The sequence below is a fragment of the Loxodonta africana genome, chromosome 3, assembly GCF_030014295.1.
Source record: "Loxodonta africana isolate mLoxAfr1 chromosome 3, mLoxAfr1.hap2, whole genome shotgun sequence".
Taxonomy (NCBI): Eukaryota; Metazoa; Chordata; class Mammalia; order Proboscidea; family Elephantidae; genus Loxodonta; species Loxodonta africana.
In genome coordinates this window covers 91,182,235-91,202,900 of record NC_087344.1, presented here as the reverse complement: position 1 = coordinate 91,202,900, position 20,666 = coordinate 91,182,235, and the positions used below count along the sequence as shown (strand labels likewise).

Below are 20,666 nucleotides of genomic sequence, written 5' to 3'. Positions count from 1 at the left end.
GAGGAGTAAACCCCAGAGTTCTGAATCAGAAATCCTGTTCTGGTCTTGACTCTACAGTTTATCAGCTGAGTGGCTTGGCCAAATATCTCCATTTCTCTGGGCTTTATTTTCCTTCTCTGGAGCTCAGAACCGCGCCCATCCGAAATGGTAGTAGTCACTGGCTACCGAGCACCTGGATGTGGCTAGTGCAACTGAGAAACAACTTTTAATCTCATTTCATTAATTTAAATCTAAAACCCAAGAATTGTAAAAATTCTTATATTGATTACACGTTGAAATGATAATATCTTGAATAGACTTGTTTAAATAAAGTATATTATTAGATATGCTTTATTTTTATTTTACCCGTTTCTTTTTGAGTTTTAATGTGACTACTGGAAAATTTGGAATATCGAATGTGGCTCATATTATAATTCTATTGGGCAGCACTGACTTGGAAGGTCATGTTCAGGTGTAGATGTTCAGCTGTTTGGGCAACAGTAAAGCTCCAAACAAATTATGGTTTCTGTGGCTGCCTGGTACTTGAGGGGTTGTGTTTCCCATCACACAAGGAAGCCACGCTCATCCTAGAAATAATAGAGGACTTGCAGAAATATTAAAAATAAAACAAAAATTGCCCATGATCCCACCATTTGAAGGACACCTCCTGCTTTCTGGAGATTTCTTTTCTGTCCGTGTCCATGTGACTACCATGTAACCTGCCCCAGCTTGTCGGTTCTCAGAAAGGTTACCTTAACTCCTTGGCCCTAAAGGCTCGGGCCACAAGAAGCCACCACCAGCCAGATGACCACACGAACTTAGACCTTTCTTAAAACTGTGGATTCCAGGAGTGGGGCTGTCTGAAAAGAATCCATGCCTCCTACCCTTCCCTCCTTAGCTCCTTATTCTTTTTGGCTTCTGCAATGCCTACTGGTCATTCTGGCACTGCCTGGGTGGGGTGTCTGCTCTGCTCTTGCCTGCCAGTCCTACCCCATCTCTGCTCTTCACCAACAGGAAACACTTCCCATTATTGAGGGGGCTGGGGTTAAGAGCAGAACCCAGGTGGTGGAATTCTTTCCGTTTTATCCATCAGCATTCTCCTTTACAGAGCCATGGGTTGCCCCCACGGCTGAATCAGGGTGAGGCCAGAGGCCTTCTCTTGCCATATTAAGATCTGTGGTCCCTCCCTTTCCACCCGACTCTGCCCCAGCCTGTGTTGGACCTCATCCATAGGGGCCCTTCTTCTGAGGGGCCCTTTTTCTCTTTCTAAAGTCTGGTGTTCACAAGCACCCCTCTCCTGCATGATCCCTCAAACACTCGATATATATCTGGACCACAAATTGGAAGAAATCTCTTTCCCATGAAGTTTCAGGGCTCCCTGCAGAGCTACAAATTATCTTATAACTTGCTTTTTCCACTTAACACAGGACCAGATTATCCAATAAGCAGGTACACACAGGGCTGATTGGTGCGTGTTTACTTATCTATGGAAACACTGGTGGCGTAGTGGTTAAGTGTTACGGCTGCTAATCAAGAGGTAGACAGTTCGAATCCGCCAGGCGCTCCTTGGAAACCCTATTGGGCAGTTCTACTCTGTCCTATAGGGTCGCTATGAGTTGGAATCGACTCGATGGCAGCGGGTTTGGTTTTTTTTTTGTTTGTTTGTTTTACTTATCTATGGTCAACGATGTCACATAATGTGGTAAAATCCATGTGAAACCATTCACTACGAATTAATAAGTAAACACAAGTAAACCCTGAGTATCTTGCTTAATGTAGTAAGCCCATGCACACCTTGCTTACTGGTTAATCTGCCCCTGACTTAACGTCAAACTAGGAACATCTTTCTGATAACATCGTCACTTCAAATGGCTGCTTAGAACTCCATCGCACAGACATGCCATAGTAAGTTTTTATCTAATCTGCATCAACGATTTCCTAGGTTGTTCCCAGGTTTTTGCTCTTAAGAACACCGCGTTGGTGACCCTCCCGGTAAACTTTGTTCCCATTCTGTATATTTGAGGAATTCTTAGCTTTCCCTTCTCAGACGTCCAACAAATTCTGCTAGATGAGTTGTGCTGAAGCACCTCCAGAGCCTTCCTCCCTCCTGTGTCACCCCCTCCGTGGCTCCCCACTGCCAGTGGTCCTGGCACTTAAGACCACCCTCTTCTCTTGAGTTCAGCCTGTCTTCCCTGTCCCATCTATCACTGCTCCTCAAATACAGCCTGAGCTCCGACCACATTAAATGGCCCAGTGTTCTCCCACTTTCCAGTCTCCTGGCCTCCCCAGTTGCTTCTGCTGTCCCCCTGCGTAGCATATGCACCCCATTTCCTAATCCTCTAGGAGCTAACTCAAATGCCATCTCTTCCAGGAAGCCCTTCCTGACTCTCCTAGCTAAAAGCGATCCCTCCCTTATGGTACTGATGGGTCTACCTTATCCAATGTTTTCTTGGTGCCCATTATGTCCAAAGTGTCCATAACTGTCTCTAGGGGCAGATTATCCAATTGGCAAGGTAAGCATAGCACTTACCTTGCTTATCAGATCATCTGTAACAAATAATTTCACATTTTTCACCACATCAAAGATTTTGCTTCTAAATATGGCTGGCATCTGCCTCTCTCCCAACCCCACAGCACCTTCCTACAGATTCAAAGCCTCTTTTCAAATTTACAATCCCTTACAGGGGTGGATGGCCTAGTAAACCAGGTAAGCGCGGGCTTACTTGTGCTTACTTACTAATGGTAGCGAACAATTTTCCATGGGTTTCACCACATGATGTGATGGATAATCTGCCCCTGTCTGTTTCCCTCCTCCTCTCCACCCCCTGCCAGACCAGGGACTCTTGAAACCAAAAAAACCCAACCCCTTGCTGTCAAGTTGATTCAGACTCATAGCGACCCTATAGGACAGAGTAGAACTGCCCCATAAGTTTCCAAGGAGCGACTGGTAGATTTGAACTGCCGACCTATTGGTTAGCAGCTGTAGCTCTTAACCACTACACCACCAGGGATTCCTAAGGTCAGAGATAATTCTGATTTCTTTCTGTGGGCACAGGGCATGGCATAAGTGGGTGTGCTTTAAAGGTCTGAATAAAGACATGGATGAAAGAGGGCAGGCCTGGAGTCGGGGCCTGAGTTCTGGGCCGATGGTCACATGTGTTCTGTGTGACCTCAGGCAAGTCCCCGTCCACCCGCATAGCCATGGCTTCCCCGTGGCAGAGATGGTAGGACTCGACTGTGGGGGAATCTTCTGTGGTCAAAGAACTGCTTGGCCCCGTTCTGGGATAATCTCTCTCATGGATAATGATTGACAGGGTGCCCCCCCGCCCCCGGCTGAGCAATCCCATTATGAGCCCTTCAGGATTTATGTCCAAGACCCACCCTAAGCCCATCACTAACATATGGCGTCCTGGCAGATGAGGGGTGAGTGGAGATTGTAAACATGGACTCCAGTCATTCACACCTTCATTCAGCACTGTTACCCAGCCGTGACCTGAGCCAACTCTCAACCCAGCATTGACTCGGACCCAGGTCCAGTCCTGGAGACACTTTGGGGAACAGTCCTTGGCAACTCAGCGAGGTGGGCCCTGGGGCAGAGGGAAGCACAGGGGCTGTGGGAGCCCAGAGGAGGGGCCTTCACCCAGTCTGGGGGTCAGGGAAGGCTTCCTGATGGAGGGGACCCTTAAACTGTGCCTTAATGGAAGAGCACACTTTTGCTGCAGCCAACAGAGAGGGAATGGCACTGACAGCCACAGTTACAGCCTGGGTGGAGGACCTCTGTGCTCAGCCTTCGCGCTGGAGGCTGCCTTCGTGTAGCCTGACGATAAGAGGAGCGTGCATGAAGGGATTACCCACTCTTGTTTACGTGATTAAAACCAGACAAATACTTCCTTTATCTGAGAGAATGAAAGGGCTTTAGGGAAAAATCCTTTTGGCAGCAAAGCAAAGCACAGGCATTTCCTTAATTGATCTTTCACCCACTTGCCCCCAACAGCCACAGAAGAGTGGCCCTGGGCTGGGAGGGAAGGGAGGTGGAAGGAAGAGGGGAGCCCAGGTCAGGGTGGCCAAAGGTAAGGAGAGAGATTCACCAGCCCCCTCAACACAACCTCCTAAGAGGGAGAGTCTGGGCCCAGGCACTAACCCAAGATGGCCACAGGGTGGCACCTCTCAGGGAAAATCTCACCATCATTTCATAGATGGGGGTTCTGAGACCCAAAGACCGGGGATGACTTGCTTGCCCAAGGTCGCACAGCCAGTTGACAGAGCTAGGGGTAGGTCCCAAGCCATCAGCTCCCAGCCCAGTGCTTTCACGCACTCACTCATTCATTCACTCACTCAGCAAGCCTGCAGTGAGCCCCTGCTTGGTGTCAGCCCACCCTGGGCACTGGGGACCCACAGAGAAGTCAGGCCTGTCCCACCCCTCACGTGCCCTCAGTCTGGTGAGACAGACAAATAGGCAGACAATGGTAACCAGGGCCAGGACAGAGGAGGCCTGGGGCTGTGGGGGCCCAGAAATGGGTTCTTATTCTGGGAGAGAGACCCACGGTCCAAAAAAGACTTCACTGAAGAGGTGACTCTGAGCTGGGTCTTGCCTAGCGAGGAGGAGTTAGGCAAGTGAAGAAAGGCTGACAAGAGCACACTAGCATGTGCAAAGGCCTGGAGATGCTGGCCTGTGACCTGGGGCTGAGGGAGAGCCAGCAGAAGGAGAGGCTAAAGAAGCTACAAGGACTGGATTATTGGGAGAGGGGAGTTCCCATGCCTGTGTGTTCCTTGGGGTACTAGGAAGGTGCTGGACACAGCCAGGAAGAAGCGTATGAAAGAGTGAGCTGGGACCAGGGTCCCCCCACCCCCAAGACCCTGACCCATATCTGCTCTCCCAGCTTGATGTCTGGCCTCGCCTCCCTGGATGCCAAGACCTCCAGCCGTCTGGGCATCCTCACCGTGGCCTACTACCTGTGGACCACCTTCGTGGCCGTCATTGTAGGCATCATCATGGTGACCGTCATCCACCCGGGTGGTGCGGCCCAGAAGGAGACGACGGAGCAGAGTGGGAAGCCCATCATGAGCTCGGCCGATGCCCTACTGGACCTCATCCGGTAACCCTCTCCACCAGCACCCTGCTTGGGGCACCAAGCCTGGGCCAGGGCCCCCAGAGACCCAAATGTGGCTTCCAGAGGGAAGGATAGAGTGTGGAGATGGGGGGGTGGTGGTGGGCAGAGTCTGCTCTTGATCACATGTGGCAGCCATAGAGGTCATTCAGAGGCCATGATGGCCCTGGTGAATTGACACCAGCGACAAGTGTTTACTGAGCACCTACTCTGTGCACACGCTGCCCCTGCTGTCTCTCACCATGTGTGGTCTGCCCACCGGCCTGGGAGGGGCTGCCCCTCTCTGGGTACCCAGCCAATCAGGCTGCCTAGCACAGAGCAGGCAGCAGGGAGCCTGTGATCTCATCCTGGCCACTCCCAGCTTCTCTGGTGGAAGGGCAGCAGTTATTGCCTCCCCCCACCCCCCTTTTTTACTGGTCCCTTTTTACAGATAAGGTCCTTGGGTGGTGCAAACAGTCTGCACTCAGCTACTAACCTAAAGGCTGGAGGTCTGAACCCACCCAGGGGTGCCGCGGAAGAAAGGTCTAGTGATCTGCTTCTGTAAAGATTAAAAAAAAAAAAAATCCAAACCCATTGCCATCGAATTGACTCCAACTCCTGGCAACCCGATGTGTAATCTGTAAGGATTACAGCCCAGGAAACCCCATCAAGCCGTTCTACTCTGTAACACATGGGGTTGCCATGGGTTGGAATCAACCGAAGGCAATGGGTTTATTTTTTCTGTTTTTTTTTTTAATACATAAGGAAATGAGGCTGAAAAAGGTGAAGTGACTTTTGTAGGGCCATCCAGCAAGTAAGTAGTGGGGCCAGGATTCAACCCAGGTCGGCGTGATGCCTGCAGTAGCCACCGCAGCTTTGCTAACCACCCGTTTCCCTCTTGCCTCCCTACGGTCTGCTCTCAGCAGGCAGCCAGAGGGGTTCTTCTCAAAGCCTGCTCAACACCTGTCACCTTTCACCCAATTTGCTGTCTTCACTATGGCCCACAGGCCCTTCCTGACCCCCCTTCACACACCTGCCTCTGACCTCTCTGACCCCTGTACTCACCCTCCCCTCCCCTTGCTCCTCTCCAGCCATACTGGCCTCCAGGCTATTCTCCCGGATGCTGGGCACCTTGCCCTCCTCGTTCGCTCTGCCTGCAAGGCCCTTCCTGCAGAGCCAGCTGGCCCCTTCCTCCACTCATTTACATCTCTGCCGGTGTCCTCTCTTCAGAGGGGCCTCTCTGTCTCTGTCACTCTCTCCTTCTCTTGCTTCACTTTCCTTATAGCCTTTGTTGTTGTTGTTAGTTGTTGTTGAGTGGATCCTGACTCATGGCTAGTCCATGTGTGCAGAGTAGAACTGCTCCGTAGAGCTTTCAGGGCTGTGACCTTTCAGAAGCAAATCACCAGGCCTGTCTTCACAGGCACCTTGGGGTGGGTTCAAACCACCAATCTTTCAGCTAGAAGTTGAGTGCTTAACTGTTTGTGCCACCCAGGGACTCATTTATAGCCTTTCCTAGCCTCCAACATTATCATGTGTGTGTAATTCCTTATTTCTTTTTCTGTCTTCCCCACTGGAATGGAATATGCTGTGAGGGCCAGATTCCAAAAACCTGTTTCCTGCTCTAGTGCCAGAGCCTGGCACCGGTGCAGCCAATGTCTGCTGAATACATACATGAGAAGTGGGGTCTGCAGAGGTGGCGGCTGAAGCCCCGCAAGGGGATGGAAGTGCACAGGGCGAATGTGCAGGTGGGCAGCATGGAGGCCCAGGCTGAGCCTGGTGCACAGCCATGCTAGGGCTGAGGAGCTGAGCGCCAGGAGCCAGCAGAGGGGCAGGAGGAGACACCAGAGCAGATGTCCCGGAAGCCAAGAAAAGAGGCATTCAGAGAAGCCTCTTTTCTAAGGTTTATTATTTCTAAGATTTGGTGACTATGATTCATCGTTTCTTGTATTCTATGATTCAAAACAGCTTTTGCTGGTAGTGGAAGGAGTTGTTGGTGCTTGGGGAGCCCCGGCCCCCCTCCCACTACCTCCCCGCCTGCTCAGGGACTACAGGCTCTGGATCAGACACACGTGTCAGTGTCAAATGTGCCAGGAATGTGTCCTGCTCTCACTTGCTTTCCACGTGGTGAAAAGTGATCCTCTGGTTTGAGACTTTTCCTCAGTTGCTCTCAACCCCAAGGCAAGTTGTTTTGCAAAGCTGGGAGGTTGGACATCACTGTCACCATTTCTTAGTCACAGAGTGGGGCTGCAGGGAGAGATCCCATGCTTCCTGGGACAGGGAACCAGAACCTAAAACTGAGGTCTCATCTCAGCTCTGCCAATAAGTCACTATGTGACCCTGAGCAGGCCACTTCCTCTCTCTGGGTCGGCTTCCCCAGTGATTTTCAAAATCCCTTCTACCTCCAACATTCTGAGGCTTTGGGACATGAGCAGAAGCTTCTGGAGGTGGGTTTTGGGGGATGAGGTTGGGAGGACAGAGCAGAGCCCAACCTCGAAGGCCTTGAGTGCTAGGAAGAGAGGTCAGCTGTCATGCTTTATGGGAAGCCGGTGAGTTTGGGAAGGATGGACTGGAGCAGGGTGGCATGGGCAGGATGTGATGGAGGCCTGGGGATGCCCTGGGAGGGAGTGCATCACTCCTATTCCATTCAGCCCACCTTTTTTAAGTGCCTGCTCGGCGGGGAGACTTGGCGCTGGGAGCTAGAGAGGCAAATACAAGTCCCTGCCGCAGGCTGTTCGCCATCGTAGGGCACACGGATGAGCAGGGTGGGCTGGGTGGCCACTCTCTGAGGCCCTGTCTAGCTCTGAGGTTCTGTGCTGAATGAGGACACTGGCAGTTGAGTACCGGGGCCTCCTCACCCTTGCTCTGGCCCAGAGCAGGTGCCTAACGAGTTCTGATGCCTGAACGAGAACACGTGTGACGGGGGGAGGAAACTGGGACTGGGTGCAATGGGACAAAAGAACAGTCAGAAAGGTGTAGGGGCCAACTGAGCAGGGAAATAAGGCTTCATAGTACACCCCAGGGGTGGGAAGACATGCATCCTTCTCAAAGATGATTCCAGAGGAACACAACAGGCCGTGTCCCTGGATGACCCGCCAAGACAAGAATTCGTTTCCCAGGGCCCCAAGTAGGGGCTCCGGAAAACTGATGTCTGCATACAAAGCAGCCTCAGAAAAAAAAAACCCTAGCAAAACACTAACTAGAGCTGGCCCCTTCTTCTTCTTTTTTTTTTTCCAATCTTATTAAAACACCAGAGAGATTAAGTAATAACTTGGCTGTATTTATAGTTCCCAGTTCCCTCTCAGGGATTGGATGAAGCTCCCAGGAGCTGTGCTTAGAAAGGAATTATCCCCACCTTTAGAGCCGGGGTTGGGGACAGTCACAATGGGAACTTACAAATAGTAAGTGAAGAGAGGAACCAAGAGGTGTACTCCGGCCCTGCGCGGAGAGCCGGGCAGAGGGTGCGTGGACTTACGGACACGGCTGTTCATTTCTCCCAGGCACATTCTGTGCATTTTCTGTCACTGCCACCAGGAGCACATGTCTCAAGGGGCAGACAGAAGGGCTCCTCATGGGCGTTCAAAACCAAAAGAAAATGTACATTTTCCCATTTAATAATCAGAAGTATAAATCTTTGTTAAAATCTGCAAAATAAGTTCCCCAGTTATTACTATGAGCACATGTATTAGTTGGGAATTGCTTTTGGCTGTTAAAAAACCAGTTGCTGCCAAGTCAGTCTCGACCCGTGGCAATGCCACGGCTGTCAAAGTAGAGCTGTGCTCCATAGGGTTTTCAATGGCTGATTATTTGGAAGTAGGTTGCCAGGCCTTTCTTCCAACATGCCTCAGCGTGGACACAAACCTCCAACTTTGCAGTTAGCAGCTAAGTGTGTTAACTATTTGCACCACTCTTTTGGCTGTTAGTTAAGAGAAATCCAAAATAGCAGAGGCTTAAGTAAGATAAAGGTTTACATTTTCTCCGAATAAGCAGCCCAGAGGTGGCAGCTCATGGTCATCAAGACTCCACGTTCCCTTGGGCTCTGCCATGCTTAGCGTTTGGCTTTCATCACTGATGCTGTCTCATGGGTCAAGAAGGTTGCTCAAGCACTAGCTATTATGTCCACATTCCAGGCAGAAAGAAGAAAGTTGGAGGAAAGGACAAAAGGGTCCTGACTGAATACGCACTTTTTTTTGTTTTGTTTTTTGAGCAAAGGGTGTACTTTATTCACGTTTAGAATTCCACTGTTTCCAAAAATTTTGTTCTTTAAAGTAAAATTTTAATATTTGTGTATGAGGTCTTAAAAAATTTTTTTTTCCTTTTTTTATTGTGCTTTAGATGAAGGTGTACAGAACAAATTAGTTTCTCATTAAATAATTGATACACTTATTATTTTATGACATTGATTAACAACCCCACAACATGTCAACACTCTCCCTTCTTGACCTTGGGTTCCCTATTACCAGCTTTCCACTACCCTCCTGCCTTCTCATCCGTGCTGCTGGGCTGGTGTGCCCGTTGAGTCTAATTTTGTTTTATGGGCCTGTCTAATCTTGGCTAAAGGGTGAAACTCAGGAGTAACTTTTGTACTGAGTTAAAAGGGTGTACGGGGGCCATACTCTCAAGGTTTCTCCAGTCTCTGTCAGACCAGTAAGTCTGGTCTTTTTTTGTGAGTTAGAATTTTGTTCTGCATTTTTCTCCAGCTCTGTCTGGGACCCTGTATTGTGATCCCTGTCGGAGCAGTCCATGGTAGTAGCCAGGTACCATCTAGTTGTGCTGGACTCAGTCTGGCAGTGATAGCCAGGTTGTGCAGGACTCAGTCTGGTGGAGGCTGTGGTATTTGTGGTCCATTAGTCCTTTGGACCAGTCTTTCCCCTGTGTCTTTCGTTTTCTTCATCCTCCCTTTCTCCAGACCAGTGGAGCATCTTAGGTGGCCGCTCACAAGCTTTTAAGACCCCAGACACTACTCACCAAAGTGGGGTGTAGAACATTTTCTTTATAAACTATGTTATGCCAGTTGAACCAGATGTCTTCTGAGACCATGGTCCGCAGCCCCCAGCCCAGTAATTCGGTCCCTCAAGGAGTTTGAATGTGTCTGTGAAGCTTGCTTTGGTCAAGTTGTTCTGACTTCTGAATGGCCACATTTTTAGGAGTTTTCCAGAAAACACCACCCAGCAACTTCCACTGACATCTCATTGGCCACCCCACTAGTAGGAGAGGCTGGGAAATGGGGTTTGATGGCAGAGCCTATTTGGTCTCCATAACATCACGGGACTTCTGTTAGTAAGGAAAGAGAATGGAGATTGGGTAGAAAACTAGCTGTCCCTGACACAGCACACATTTTAAATTATTCTAATTGTAAAGGAAGTTACAAAGGAATGTGTACTCTAGGTTTACGTTCCATTTGATTTCTTACGACCTTTCAAATGTTCGTAGTTTCCGCTCAGTCAAAAGCAGCCTTTTCTTTAAGTTTTCCTGGAAAACAACCTTGTAAGTCACTTGTACCTCCTGAGGTTTGCATCTAGAAGAGATTTTCAAAATATTTCACAGTCAGTACAGAATGAGCCTTAGTGACATGGATTGACACAGTGGCTGCAACAACGGGCTCAAGCATAACAATGATTGTAAGGATGGCACAGGACTGGGCAGTGTTTCGTTCTGTTGTACATAGGGCTGCTGTGGGTCAGAACCGACTCAACAGCACCTAACAACACAGAATGAGCATCCTCCTTTCCAGCTGTAGAACCCAGGGTGAGTGGAGGAACCATGTCACTCTGGGTGGCTGTGTGGCTGGCGTGTGCCCAGTACCCACCAGGCACTAACTTTCGTGCTTCTCGTCAGCTTAATGTCAGCAATCCTCGCAGGCAGCTACCATTCCAATGGCAGAAATCCAATTATAACTCATTGAAAGAAAAGCCTCAAATGAGCTTCTGAGGACCTAGCTCCTGACCTCTGCTTCTTCTCTCCCTTATAACAAAGTGGGAAATTATGGCTGGATCCCAACACACCCATGACCACTCTTTCCCAATTTTCTGCCTTGGTAGCTCATCCTAGGCCTTCTTCATGCCATATGTTTACACTGAACCTGCATTTTGTTGTTGTTAGCTGCTGTCTAGTTGACCCCAACTTCCGGTGACCCCATGCACGACAGAACAAAACACAGCCCAGTCCTGCACCATCCCCATGATTGGTGGTGGATCAGACCCTTGTGATCCATAGGGTCTTCATTGGCTGATTTTTGGAAGTAGACTACCAGGCCTTTCTTTCTAGTCTGTCTTAGCCTGGAATTTCTGCTGAAACTTGTTCAGCATCAAAGCAACACACAAGCCTCCACTAACAGAAGGGCAGTGGCTGTGGATGAAGTACATTGGCCGAGAATCAAACCCAGGTCTCTGGCATGGAAGGGGAGAATTCTACCACTGAACCTGCATTTTAGCAACAATGAAAAAAATTATAGTTTCTGCTTTCCAATAACGGCTGTTGAGTGTGAAGTTAAGAAATAATGCACACTCGTATCCACTATATGACTGTATATATGTGTAAGTGAGTCTTGAAAGAGAAGAGATTTGCCAAGAACAAGAGCGAGTGGGAAGGACAGATCCATCCAGCAGAGGAGGCAGCAGGAGTGTGAGGAATACAGCCCGATCAAGAACATGCAAGCAGGTGGGCAACGATCTGTGTTAGCATCTCTGGCCATTTCTTAGAATAGATTCCTATAAGGGAGATTATAAGGCAAAGATGTAAATGCTTCTAAGGCTCTCAATATGAATGCTAATTGCTTTACAGAAAAGTTGCTGTCAGAAACCCATGAAATTGCCCATCTCACCAAACCTTCTCCAGTTTTGTGTATCATCACTTAAAAAAATACTTTGCCAGTTCAATAGGTGAAAATGTTTTTAATTTACTGATGAAGCTGAATCCTTTTTGTGTGTTTGTGTGAAAATACAACAAAACATACACACGTTCAACATTTCTACATGTACAGTTCATTGACAATGGTTGTCTACTTTACATTGTGTCACCACTCTATTTCTGCCCCTACTGTTTCGCTACTGTTAATATGTACTCTCTGCCCCTTAAAGTTCTCCTCTGTGCTTTAGAGTTACAATTGTCATTTCAATCCCAGATGGGTAATTCTTTGATACGGTGCAATGCTCATGGCAGACATTCTTTACTGAGCAAAATTGTTGTTTAATTAAAGATGACTTCATGGTATAGTTTGAGCTCAAGGTTCAAAAGTTGTTTCCAGGCAATAGATTTGGGGGTCCCCCCCAGTCTCAATGTGTCCAGTAAGTCTGGTTTCCAGTGAGAATTTGAAGTTCCAGTCTACAATTTCCCTCTTTTTGATCACAATCCGTCTATTGGGTCCTTGATCACAAAGTTCAGTAATGGTAGCCGGGCACCATCCATTTCTTCTGGTCTCATGGCAAAGAAGGTAGTAGTCCATGGAGGCAGTTAGATCTGCAAATTATTTCCTTCTCCAATTCCTGGAGGACCAACTGTTGTATCTTGGATGGCAGCTCACAAAAAGCTAAAGATTTTTAAAAAGTTGTTTTGATATTTCTTCTTTTGTGCAGTGATTTTCATATTTGAGTCTTACAATCAATTTTTTTATTGGGATGTTAGTGTTTTTGGTGGTCCATTTATTTATGCAACAAATATTTACTGAGTGTCTATTATGTGCCAGACACTCTTCCAGGTGCTGGGGACACAGCAGTGAACAAAACAGAGGTCTCTGCCCTTAGGGAGCTGACGTTTTTGTGGGAGGAGACAGACCGCGACGTGTAAACAGGAGAAAAATTTGCAAAAGCGCTTCATAAATTTAAGACAATAATACTTTGTCATAGTTTCCTCTGTTTGTCATTTGCTTTCTAATTTCATTTGTATCATAAACTATCTCAGAGAGCTTCTTAATTTTTATTTATTTTTTTAGCTTTTTGTTTTTGGGATAATTTTAGATTTACAGAAGAGTTGCAGACATAGCACCCAGAGTTCCCGTATACTCTCCACCCAGCTTCCCTTGATACTAGCATTTTACGTAACTATGGTCTCTTTGTCAAAACTAAGAAATTAAATTGGTATGACACTATTAACTCAATTACAGACTTTATTTGGAGTTCACCATTTTTTCCACTAATGTCATTTTTTTCTGTTCTAGGATTCAATCCAGGATACTATATTGCATTTAGGAAATTGTTTATTTTAACGTAGTAATAGCTATTGATTTTTATTGCTCAGTTTGTTCTTAGAAAGTCCTTTCCTATCCTGAGATGTGATAAAATACTAACCTATATTTTCTCTTAGCTTTGCATGATTTTGTTTTTTTATACTATTTATTTCTTTAAACCATCTGGAATTTATTTTGATGTGAAGTACGAAAGAAGGTTCTTTTATTTTTGCACATAGTCGCTCACTTGTGCAGTATGATGAATCACCCCTTTCCTCACTGATTTGTGAAACAACTTCTATTAAATATGAAATATTAGATTACTAAGCTCTGTTTCTGGGCTGCAAATTTTGTTACATTGATTTTTCTATTGATTGCTGTGTCAGTATCACACTGTTTTGATAGTTACATCTTTACAGCATGTTTTAATATCTGGTAGGACAAGATTCCCTCCACCTTTAGCTTTCTAATAAAAATATTAATAAGAATGATGATCCCAGTTGTATGCCAGGTCCTGTGTTGGGCTCTACAGATAAGATATGAATGACAAAGTCTCTACTTTCAAGAGGACCATCAATGGGGGAAGCAGAATGTCAGCCTGTGACCACAATACGGTGTGGTGGGGCAAAATGAAGTCCGGGAAAGAGACCACAGAGTCTGCCTGGACCCTGGAGCAATCAGGGAAGACTGGACAGAAGAAATGATGCTTGGCCTCTGGTTTGGCCTGTGCTTAATTTGAGTAGGAGTGAGCCAGGCAGAGATGCAGGAAGGGCATTCCAGGCAGAAGGAGAAGCATGGACGAAAGCATGGAGCTAGAAAAGTACATGGCATATTTAGAGAACTATAAGCAGTTGGTGTTGGAGGGTTTAAGTACTAGGGGTGGAAGGCAGCCGGGGGTACAGAGAGGTGACACAGCAGAGGGTGGTGGGCTGAGTCATGGAAGCCCTCCACTGCCAAGGGAGGCCTTTGAATGACCCCAAGGGCCCCACTCCGGTTCCTGTGCTCTGGAATTCTTCAGTTACTGGCTTTCTTCACAGGAACATGTTCCCAGCCAACCTGGTGGAAGCCACATTCAAACAGGTGAGTGGGTCCCCGGGCAATGAAGGTGGAGAGGCAGCTGGTGGGAGAGGCAAACAGGCAGGGCCAACCTGTGCTCTGCTGAGAAGAGACAGGTTTGCCCAGGAGGTTCTCAGCTGTTCTCTTACCCTATTTCCGGGGAGAGCTGGGACCTAGATCCTGAGGGCCTCCTATGACCATACCCCTGTCCTGGGTTCCAGTTTTTCATGAGGGAAAATTATGGAGGTGGAAGGAAGCGCTTGCTGAGTGCCTGCTCTGCCCCAGGTTTCACACTGGTGATCGCACATACACCATCTCACTCAGTCCTCCCAGTATGCCTACAATGAGGTAGTATTAGTCCCATTTCCTGAATGGGGAAACAGAGGCTCAGAGAGATTAAGTGATTTACCCAAAATTATGCCACCAGTAAATGTCAGAGCTAGTAAGTAAACCCTATCTCTCTTTTTAAAATAGTCCTTTTATAGTGTTGTAATGGGTACCCTTACGCACATTATTTTGCAAACATGTGAATACCTGTTTGCCCTTCTCCTTTTGGAAAACTCCTACTCATCCTGCAAGACCCAGATCGAATGTCCCCTCCTGTGTGAAGCTTCTCTGACTACCTCAGAGTCCACTCCCTCTCGTGGGCTTTCAGAGCAGAAATTATGTCTGGTTATTTTTGTATCCCCAAGTGCTTGGTACAGCACCCAGCACAGAGTACTCACCACTGGAATGATGATGATAGTGATAGCAGTAATGCTTACATAGGGCTTACCATGTGGCAAGCTCTGTTGTAAGCCCTTTACATATATTGTCTCTTTTAAGCCAAGGAGGGAGATGATCCCCATTTTACAGATGAGGAAATGAAGCTCAGAGACTTTAGGTCTACATGTTTCCCGACTGGTTCTTTCTTCCCTCGTTAGCAGCCTTGCCTTACTGATAATGCGATATTTGGGAGGATAGGAGGCTGCCTTGTTTGGGCTCCCAGTACCTGAGGAATGAGGGGGAGAGACCCAGCAATGTCCGGGGGAGCAGAAGAGCCAGAGTAGGCATCTCAGGGGCTCAGCATCTCCCAGCAAGGGCCTAACCTGGCCAAGAAGGCAGAGCTTTTTAAAACAGAAAGCCCCTGTTTGTGTCAGGTGGAAGATGGGGCTGGCTGTCTGGCTACTAGGTAGGTGGATGATGGATGGCTAGAAGGGGATAAATGGGTGAATGGAGGATTATACTGGATCTCTGGCGGTGCAGTGGTTAAGATCTTGGCTGCTGACCAAAAGGTTGCCACTCCTTGGAAACCCTACGGGGCAGTTCAACTCTGTCCTAAAGGGTTTTTGTTTGTTTGTTTGTTTTAAATAGGGATTATCCAGGCAGATGGGAGGTGGAAGGATGAGAGGGACAGGGATGGGTGTAAAGATGCAGGAAAGGACGGGAGGGAAGGAAAGAAGCTAGGGAGTGTGTGGATGGAGGAAAGAACCTCAGTTTTCTTACTAGTGAAATACTGATAATCGCCCTGCCCTGCCTGCCTCACTGGGTGTTGTAGGGGTCAAACAGGGCAGGAGTGGACGGAAATGTGCTTTCAGAAAATGTTGTTCTCGTGTTGACATTAATAACAACACTTGGCTCTGACTGCTTTCCTGGTTGGGGTGTCACCTGCCAGTACCGCACGAAGACCACCCCCGTTGTCAAGTCCCCCAAGGTGGCATCAGAGGAGGCCCCTCCTCGGCAGATCCTTGTCTATGGGGTCCAGGAAGAGAACAGCTCTCACGTGCAGAACTTCGCCCTGGACCTGACCCCACCACCCGAGGTCATTTACAAGTCAGAGCCTGACACCAGTGATGGCATGAACGTGCTGGGCATAGTCATCTTCTCTGCCACCATGGGTATGTGCTGCCCCACCCCACCCCAGCAGGGTTCTGGAGCCCACCCTCCTCCTTCCTTATCCTTCTACCCGTCTGTCCCTCCCTCCAATAGTCTGAATAACCCGAGGCCTTCCAATCTGCTGGACGGGGCATCCCTTCCTTTACTATCTGAATAGACTCTCTCAAGGCCCCATTCCATTCCTGAGGGATGTCCAAGCCCTCCCCCAAATCGGAGCTGGGTGTTCCTCCTCACCACCCTCACCCAGAACTCCCCATCCCTGGGGGCTGGTTTGCCTCCAGTGGGGTCGTCCCTCCCTCTTCTTTCCTGCCACCTGTTCTTGAACTTTTTACTCAGGTCTGGGGATAATGGAGAAAGGGGTTAAAATAAAGAACAGGAAACAACCAAAACTATTGGACATCACTATTTATTTATAGAAACCTTGGTGGCGTAGTGGTTAAGAGCTATGGCTGCTAACCAAAAGGTTGGCGATTCGAATCCACCAGGTGCTCCTTGGGAACCCTGAGAGTCAGTTCTACTCTGTCCTGTAGGGTGACTATGAGTTGGAATGGACTTGATGGCAACAGGTTTTTTGGTTTGGTTTATTTAAAGCCCTTGTGCCTCCCTCCCCAACCGAGGAGGCTTCTTGTTGAAGTTCACCATGACAGAGCACACATGCACGCGCAATGCAAGTGTGGTAGGTGCCATGAAGGGAAGCCTGGCACCCCAAGGGGAGAATGACCGGCAGTCAGGGAAGGCTTTATTCATTCACTTGCTTGTTCGTTCATTCATTCGACAATCATTGTTGAGCACCTACCATGTACCAGCTAAGGAGATACAGTTCTCACTTTCACGGAGCTAACATTCCACTGGAGGAGACAGAAAAAACAGACAAATGGAAAACAACAGCTCTAAGTTGTAATAAGTGATATGAAGGAATGAACAAAGGGTGAGATGGGGAAGAATGTCTGGGGAGCTTCTGTGGGTGAAGGACAGGATAACCAGGTGGGGGCAAAAAGGAGTGGAGACAGGCTTGTCCGTGACCTAAAGGCAGAGAAGGAACCAGCATATGAAGACAGAGCCAGCGCTGCAGGCAGGGGGCTCTGCATGGACAAATTCCCTGGGGCAGTGAGGCATTTGATGGATTCTGGAAACCTCAAGAAGACCAGCAATGCTGGAGCATACTGGGGAGAGGAGAGAGAGCAGGGCCAGACGGAGGTAGGAGGGGACTTGAAGCTGGGGAGCATGGCTGGGGTCTAAGTGCACAGGGCAGGCAGCAGGGGTGTTCAGCAGGGGAGCAGTTTTATTTTAAGAAGATGATAGAATTTGCTGGTCATGTGGAAATAGTAAGAGAGAAGTGAGAGATGCAAGCCCCATGGGGATGTCGCTGACCTGGCCAAGTGGCAGAGGCTGAGGACAAGGCAAGAAGACAGTGGAAAGGAGGAACCGGTGCCTCCTAGGCTGCTGGGAAGTCGGCCAGGGCTGAGATCTGCCCGTGCGTGGGGGCCTGCTCTGGCCCTGCCTCCCGCGCACGCTGCACTTGAGGGCGTGCGTGCCTGGCCTCCGCTGGGGGCATCTGGATGTGCTCATGTGTCCCTGCCCCCCCCAGGCATCATGCTGGGCCGCATGGGTGACAGCGGGGCCCCCCTGGTCAGCTTCTGCCAGTGCCTCAATGAGTCTGTCATGAAGATTGTGGCGGTGGCTGTGTGGTAAGCCTCACTGGGGAAGGGTCCTCTTACCCACTGCCCGCCACAAAGTGGCCCATGCCCTGGGAGGATGGAGGGACGCCATGGCTCTACTGTCTATTCCACCAGGTGAAAGCCACACACGAGGCCCTGCCCTGGGCCTGGGGCCTCCAGAGCTGCACACATTTCTCTGGATCCCCTATCCCTACACAGGCCCAGTCTCGGCCCTGGTCCTGCCTCTTCTGGCCCAGGCCAGCTATGGGCCCAGCCAGGCCCACTGGAGGAGAGCTTAGAGCTAAACCAGGCCCTGCTGCTCACAGGGCCTGTTTCCCCATGGCATGGAGCCTCATCAGCTTGGCTTTCAGAGAAAAGAAACATTAGAAGTGAGGACCAACTTCCACTCTTTGGTTCAGAGTTCAGACGTCAGGAATCTTCTAGTCCAACCTTGCAGAGTTCAAATGGGGAAATGTAGGGGCCTGCCCAAGGTCACCCACAGAGATGTGGCACTGTTGGGCCTGGGACATGAGCTTCCTGAAGGCAGGGGTGCTTTGAGAGAAGAAGTGGCAGCTTGTCCGGGGCTGGGGTGGTTGACGGTACTATTAATAATGCTATGTGCCCGACCCTAGCGCCCTTCAGCTCTCATGTGATCCCTGGGAGGCTCAGAAAGGATGAGGCATCCAGTGACGCAGGGCGAGGCGAGGGGAGGCGTACCTGCCTGGCATCTGAGCCCTGGCTGCCTTGCCTACCCCAGGTACTTCCCCTTTGGCATTGTGTTCCTCATTGCTGGCAAGATCCTGGAGATGGACGACCCCACGGCTGTCAGGAAGAAGCTGGGCTTCTACGCGGTCACGGTGGTGTGCGGGCTGGTGGTCCACGGCCTCTTCATCCTGCCCCTGCTCTACTTTTTCATCACCAAAAAGAATCCCATCGTCTTCATCCGCGGCATCCTCCAGGCCCTACTGATCGCGCTGGCCACCTCCTCCAGGTAGCCCTGGGCGGCAGGCAGGACAGGGAGGTGGAGGCTGAACTCCGCCCATCCGTCCAGCCGTCACGTGTCCATTGTCTTAGAGCCACAAAAGTGCCAGTCTGCCCCTACACAAGCTTGGGTAGCTATGGTAAAGAGACCTGTTTTGAAATTTATCATTCAAGGCCTCACCTACCCAAAAAGCAGAAAGCCCTTATCTTGTCTTGAGGCCATTTCCTTCCCCCCAATGCCCACAATCCCTAAACTTTACCCAATCAAGTGGGCTCAGCTTCCACGCGTCAGAGGAAGACAGCAGTCCGAGGAATCTCCGTTGCTGTTGCCCCTCACCGCCACATGGTGCCGCTGTTGGAGACTCCCCTCTCCCCTCCCCCCTCATCCCCTACAGTTCCGGGCCCTTTGCCTGTTGACAGTCTGGACGCCCTTGCAGATGCCCTGTTACTGCCTTGGCAGAGTAGCTAGACTGCATGAGTTTGCATCAGGGGTCCGTCTCTCCCTAGCTGTGTGACTGTGGGCCAGTCACTCAACCTTCCTGGGCACCAATTTCCTCATATTGCGAATGGAGATAATTATAGCTGCTACCGCATGGGGTTGCTGTGTGGACTGAGATAATCCAGTAAGGGCAAGACTGCCAGGTTGGGCCAATGGATCAGGTCCTGCCCTTAAGGACCCCAAACTGCAGCTGAGTGCAGACCTCAGGGAGTTAGCATCGTGCACACCGGTCGTCAGTCAAGTGGGAAGGGAAACAAGTGGCCATTTCCTGGCATCTAGCCTCAGAAGAGAGGGTGCTGAGGAGACTGCCCACATTGTGGAAGTCATGGGGCAGATGTGGGGCCCACACCTGTCTTTCTGGAGCCAAAGACCACTCTCTTCCCTTCAGCCATTACTGCCTTATTGTACATGGGCCTCAGCTTCCCAATCTGTAAAATGGTGATGGGGGCCTTCTGCAGGCCTCCTTCCCTGGTGGTCACACGACCCCACCCTTGGCAGCAGAAGCACCTCATGCAGGACTCAGGTGGAGCAGAACCCCATTGAAGAGAAAGCCCCAGAACCACTGCCCAGGAACCTTTAATGAGGGCAGAGGCTGGGAGGCAAAGGGGAAGGCAAAGCCCCACGTGGCTGCCAGTCCCTGTGCCATGGCCAGATCCTGCCAGAGCCAGCAGGAACCTGCTTGACAGGAACCACACAGCCTCAGCCCAGCTTATGGAGCTTGTTAAAGCCTCTAGCAAGTGGAACTAGGGTCCCCAGGCAGTGACCTCAGGGGAGAGGAAAGGGCACTGAGTCTTAGTCCCAGCACTGCCACTAGGAACTAAAAGAAAGAAAAAAAAAGGTGTCGTCGAATCAATTCTGTCTCATGGCGACCCCCTGTGTGTCAGAGTAAAACTGTTCCACATGGTTTTCAGTGGCTGAATTTTGGTCGTAGATTGCCAGACCTTTCTTCTGAGGCTCCTCTGGGTAGACTCAAACCTCAAACCTTTCTGCTAGCAGCCAAGTGCTTTAACGGCACCACTCAGAGTCTCCTAGAACTCTAACAACAAGCATAGTAACAATACTGGCAATGAATAACATTTATTGAGTGCTTACAATGTGCCAGACATGGTCTTAAGTACTTACCCACTTCATCCTCCTAATGCCTCTATAATCTAGGTATTGTCAGTAGCCTCAATTTGGGAATAGGAAACTAAGGCACACGGAGGCCGCCAGGGTCACATGGCTAGTAGGAGGCTGGAATTTGGAACCAGCCAGTCTGGCCCCAAGAACCTCTGGTAGCACAATGGTTAAGAGCTTGACTGCTAACTGAAAGATTGCCATTTCGAACCCTCCAGCCACTCAGAGGGAGATAAAACCTGGCAATCTGCTCC

General features: G+C 49.4%; 1 protein-coding gene across 2 annotated transcripts in view; it reads left to right on the top strand.

Annotated features, from left to right (window-relative positions):
• SLC1A7 (solute carrier family 1 member 7) overlaps positions 1 to 20,666 on the top strand; it is a 50,026-nt gene that overhangs the window by 25,927 nt on the left and 3,433 nt on the right. The window contains exons 3-7 of one of the 2 annotated variants that reach the window (XM_003411076.4): positions 4,860 to 5,075; positions 14,265 to 14,307; positions 15,938 to 16,160; positions 17,747 to 17,846; positions 18,574 to 18,807. In XM_003411076.4, coding sequence (XP_003411124.3) covers positions 4,860 to 5,075; positions 14,265 to 14,307; positions 15,938 to 16,160; positions 17,747 to 17,846; positions 18,574 to 18,807 — 816 coding nt within the window. The remainder of the gene's footprint in view (positions 1 to 4,859; positions 5,076 to 14,264; positions 14,308 to 15,937; positions 16,161 to 17,746; positions 17,847 to 18,573; positions 18,808 to 20,666) is intronic. The other variant, XM_010591269.2, reaches the window with a different exon arrangement.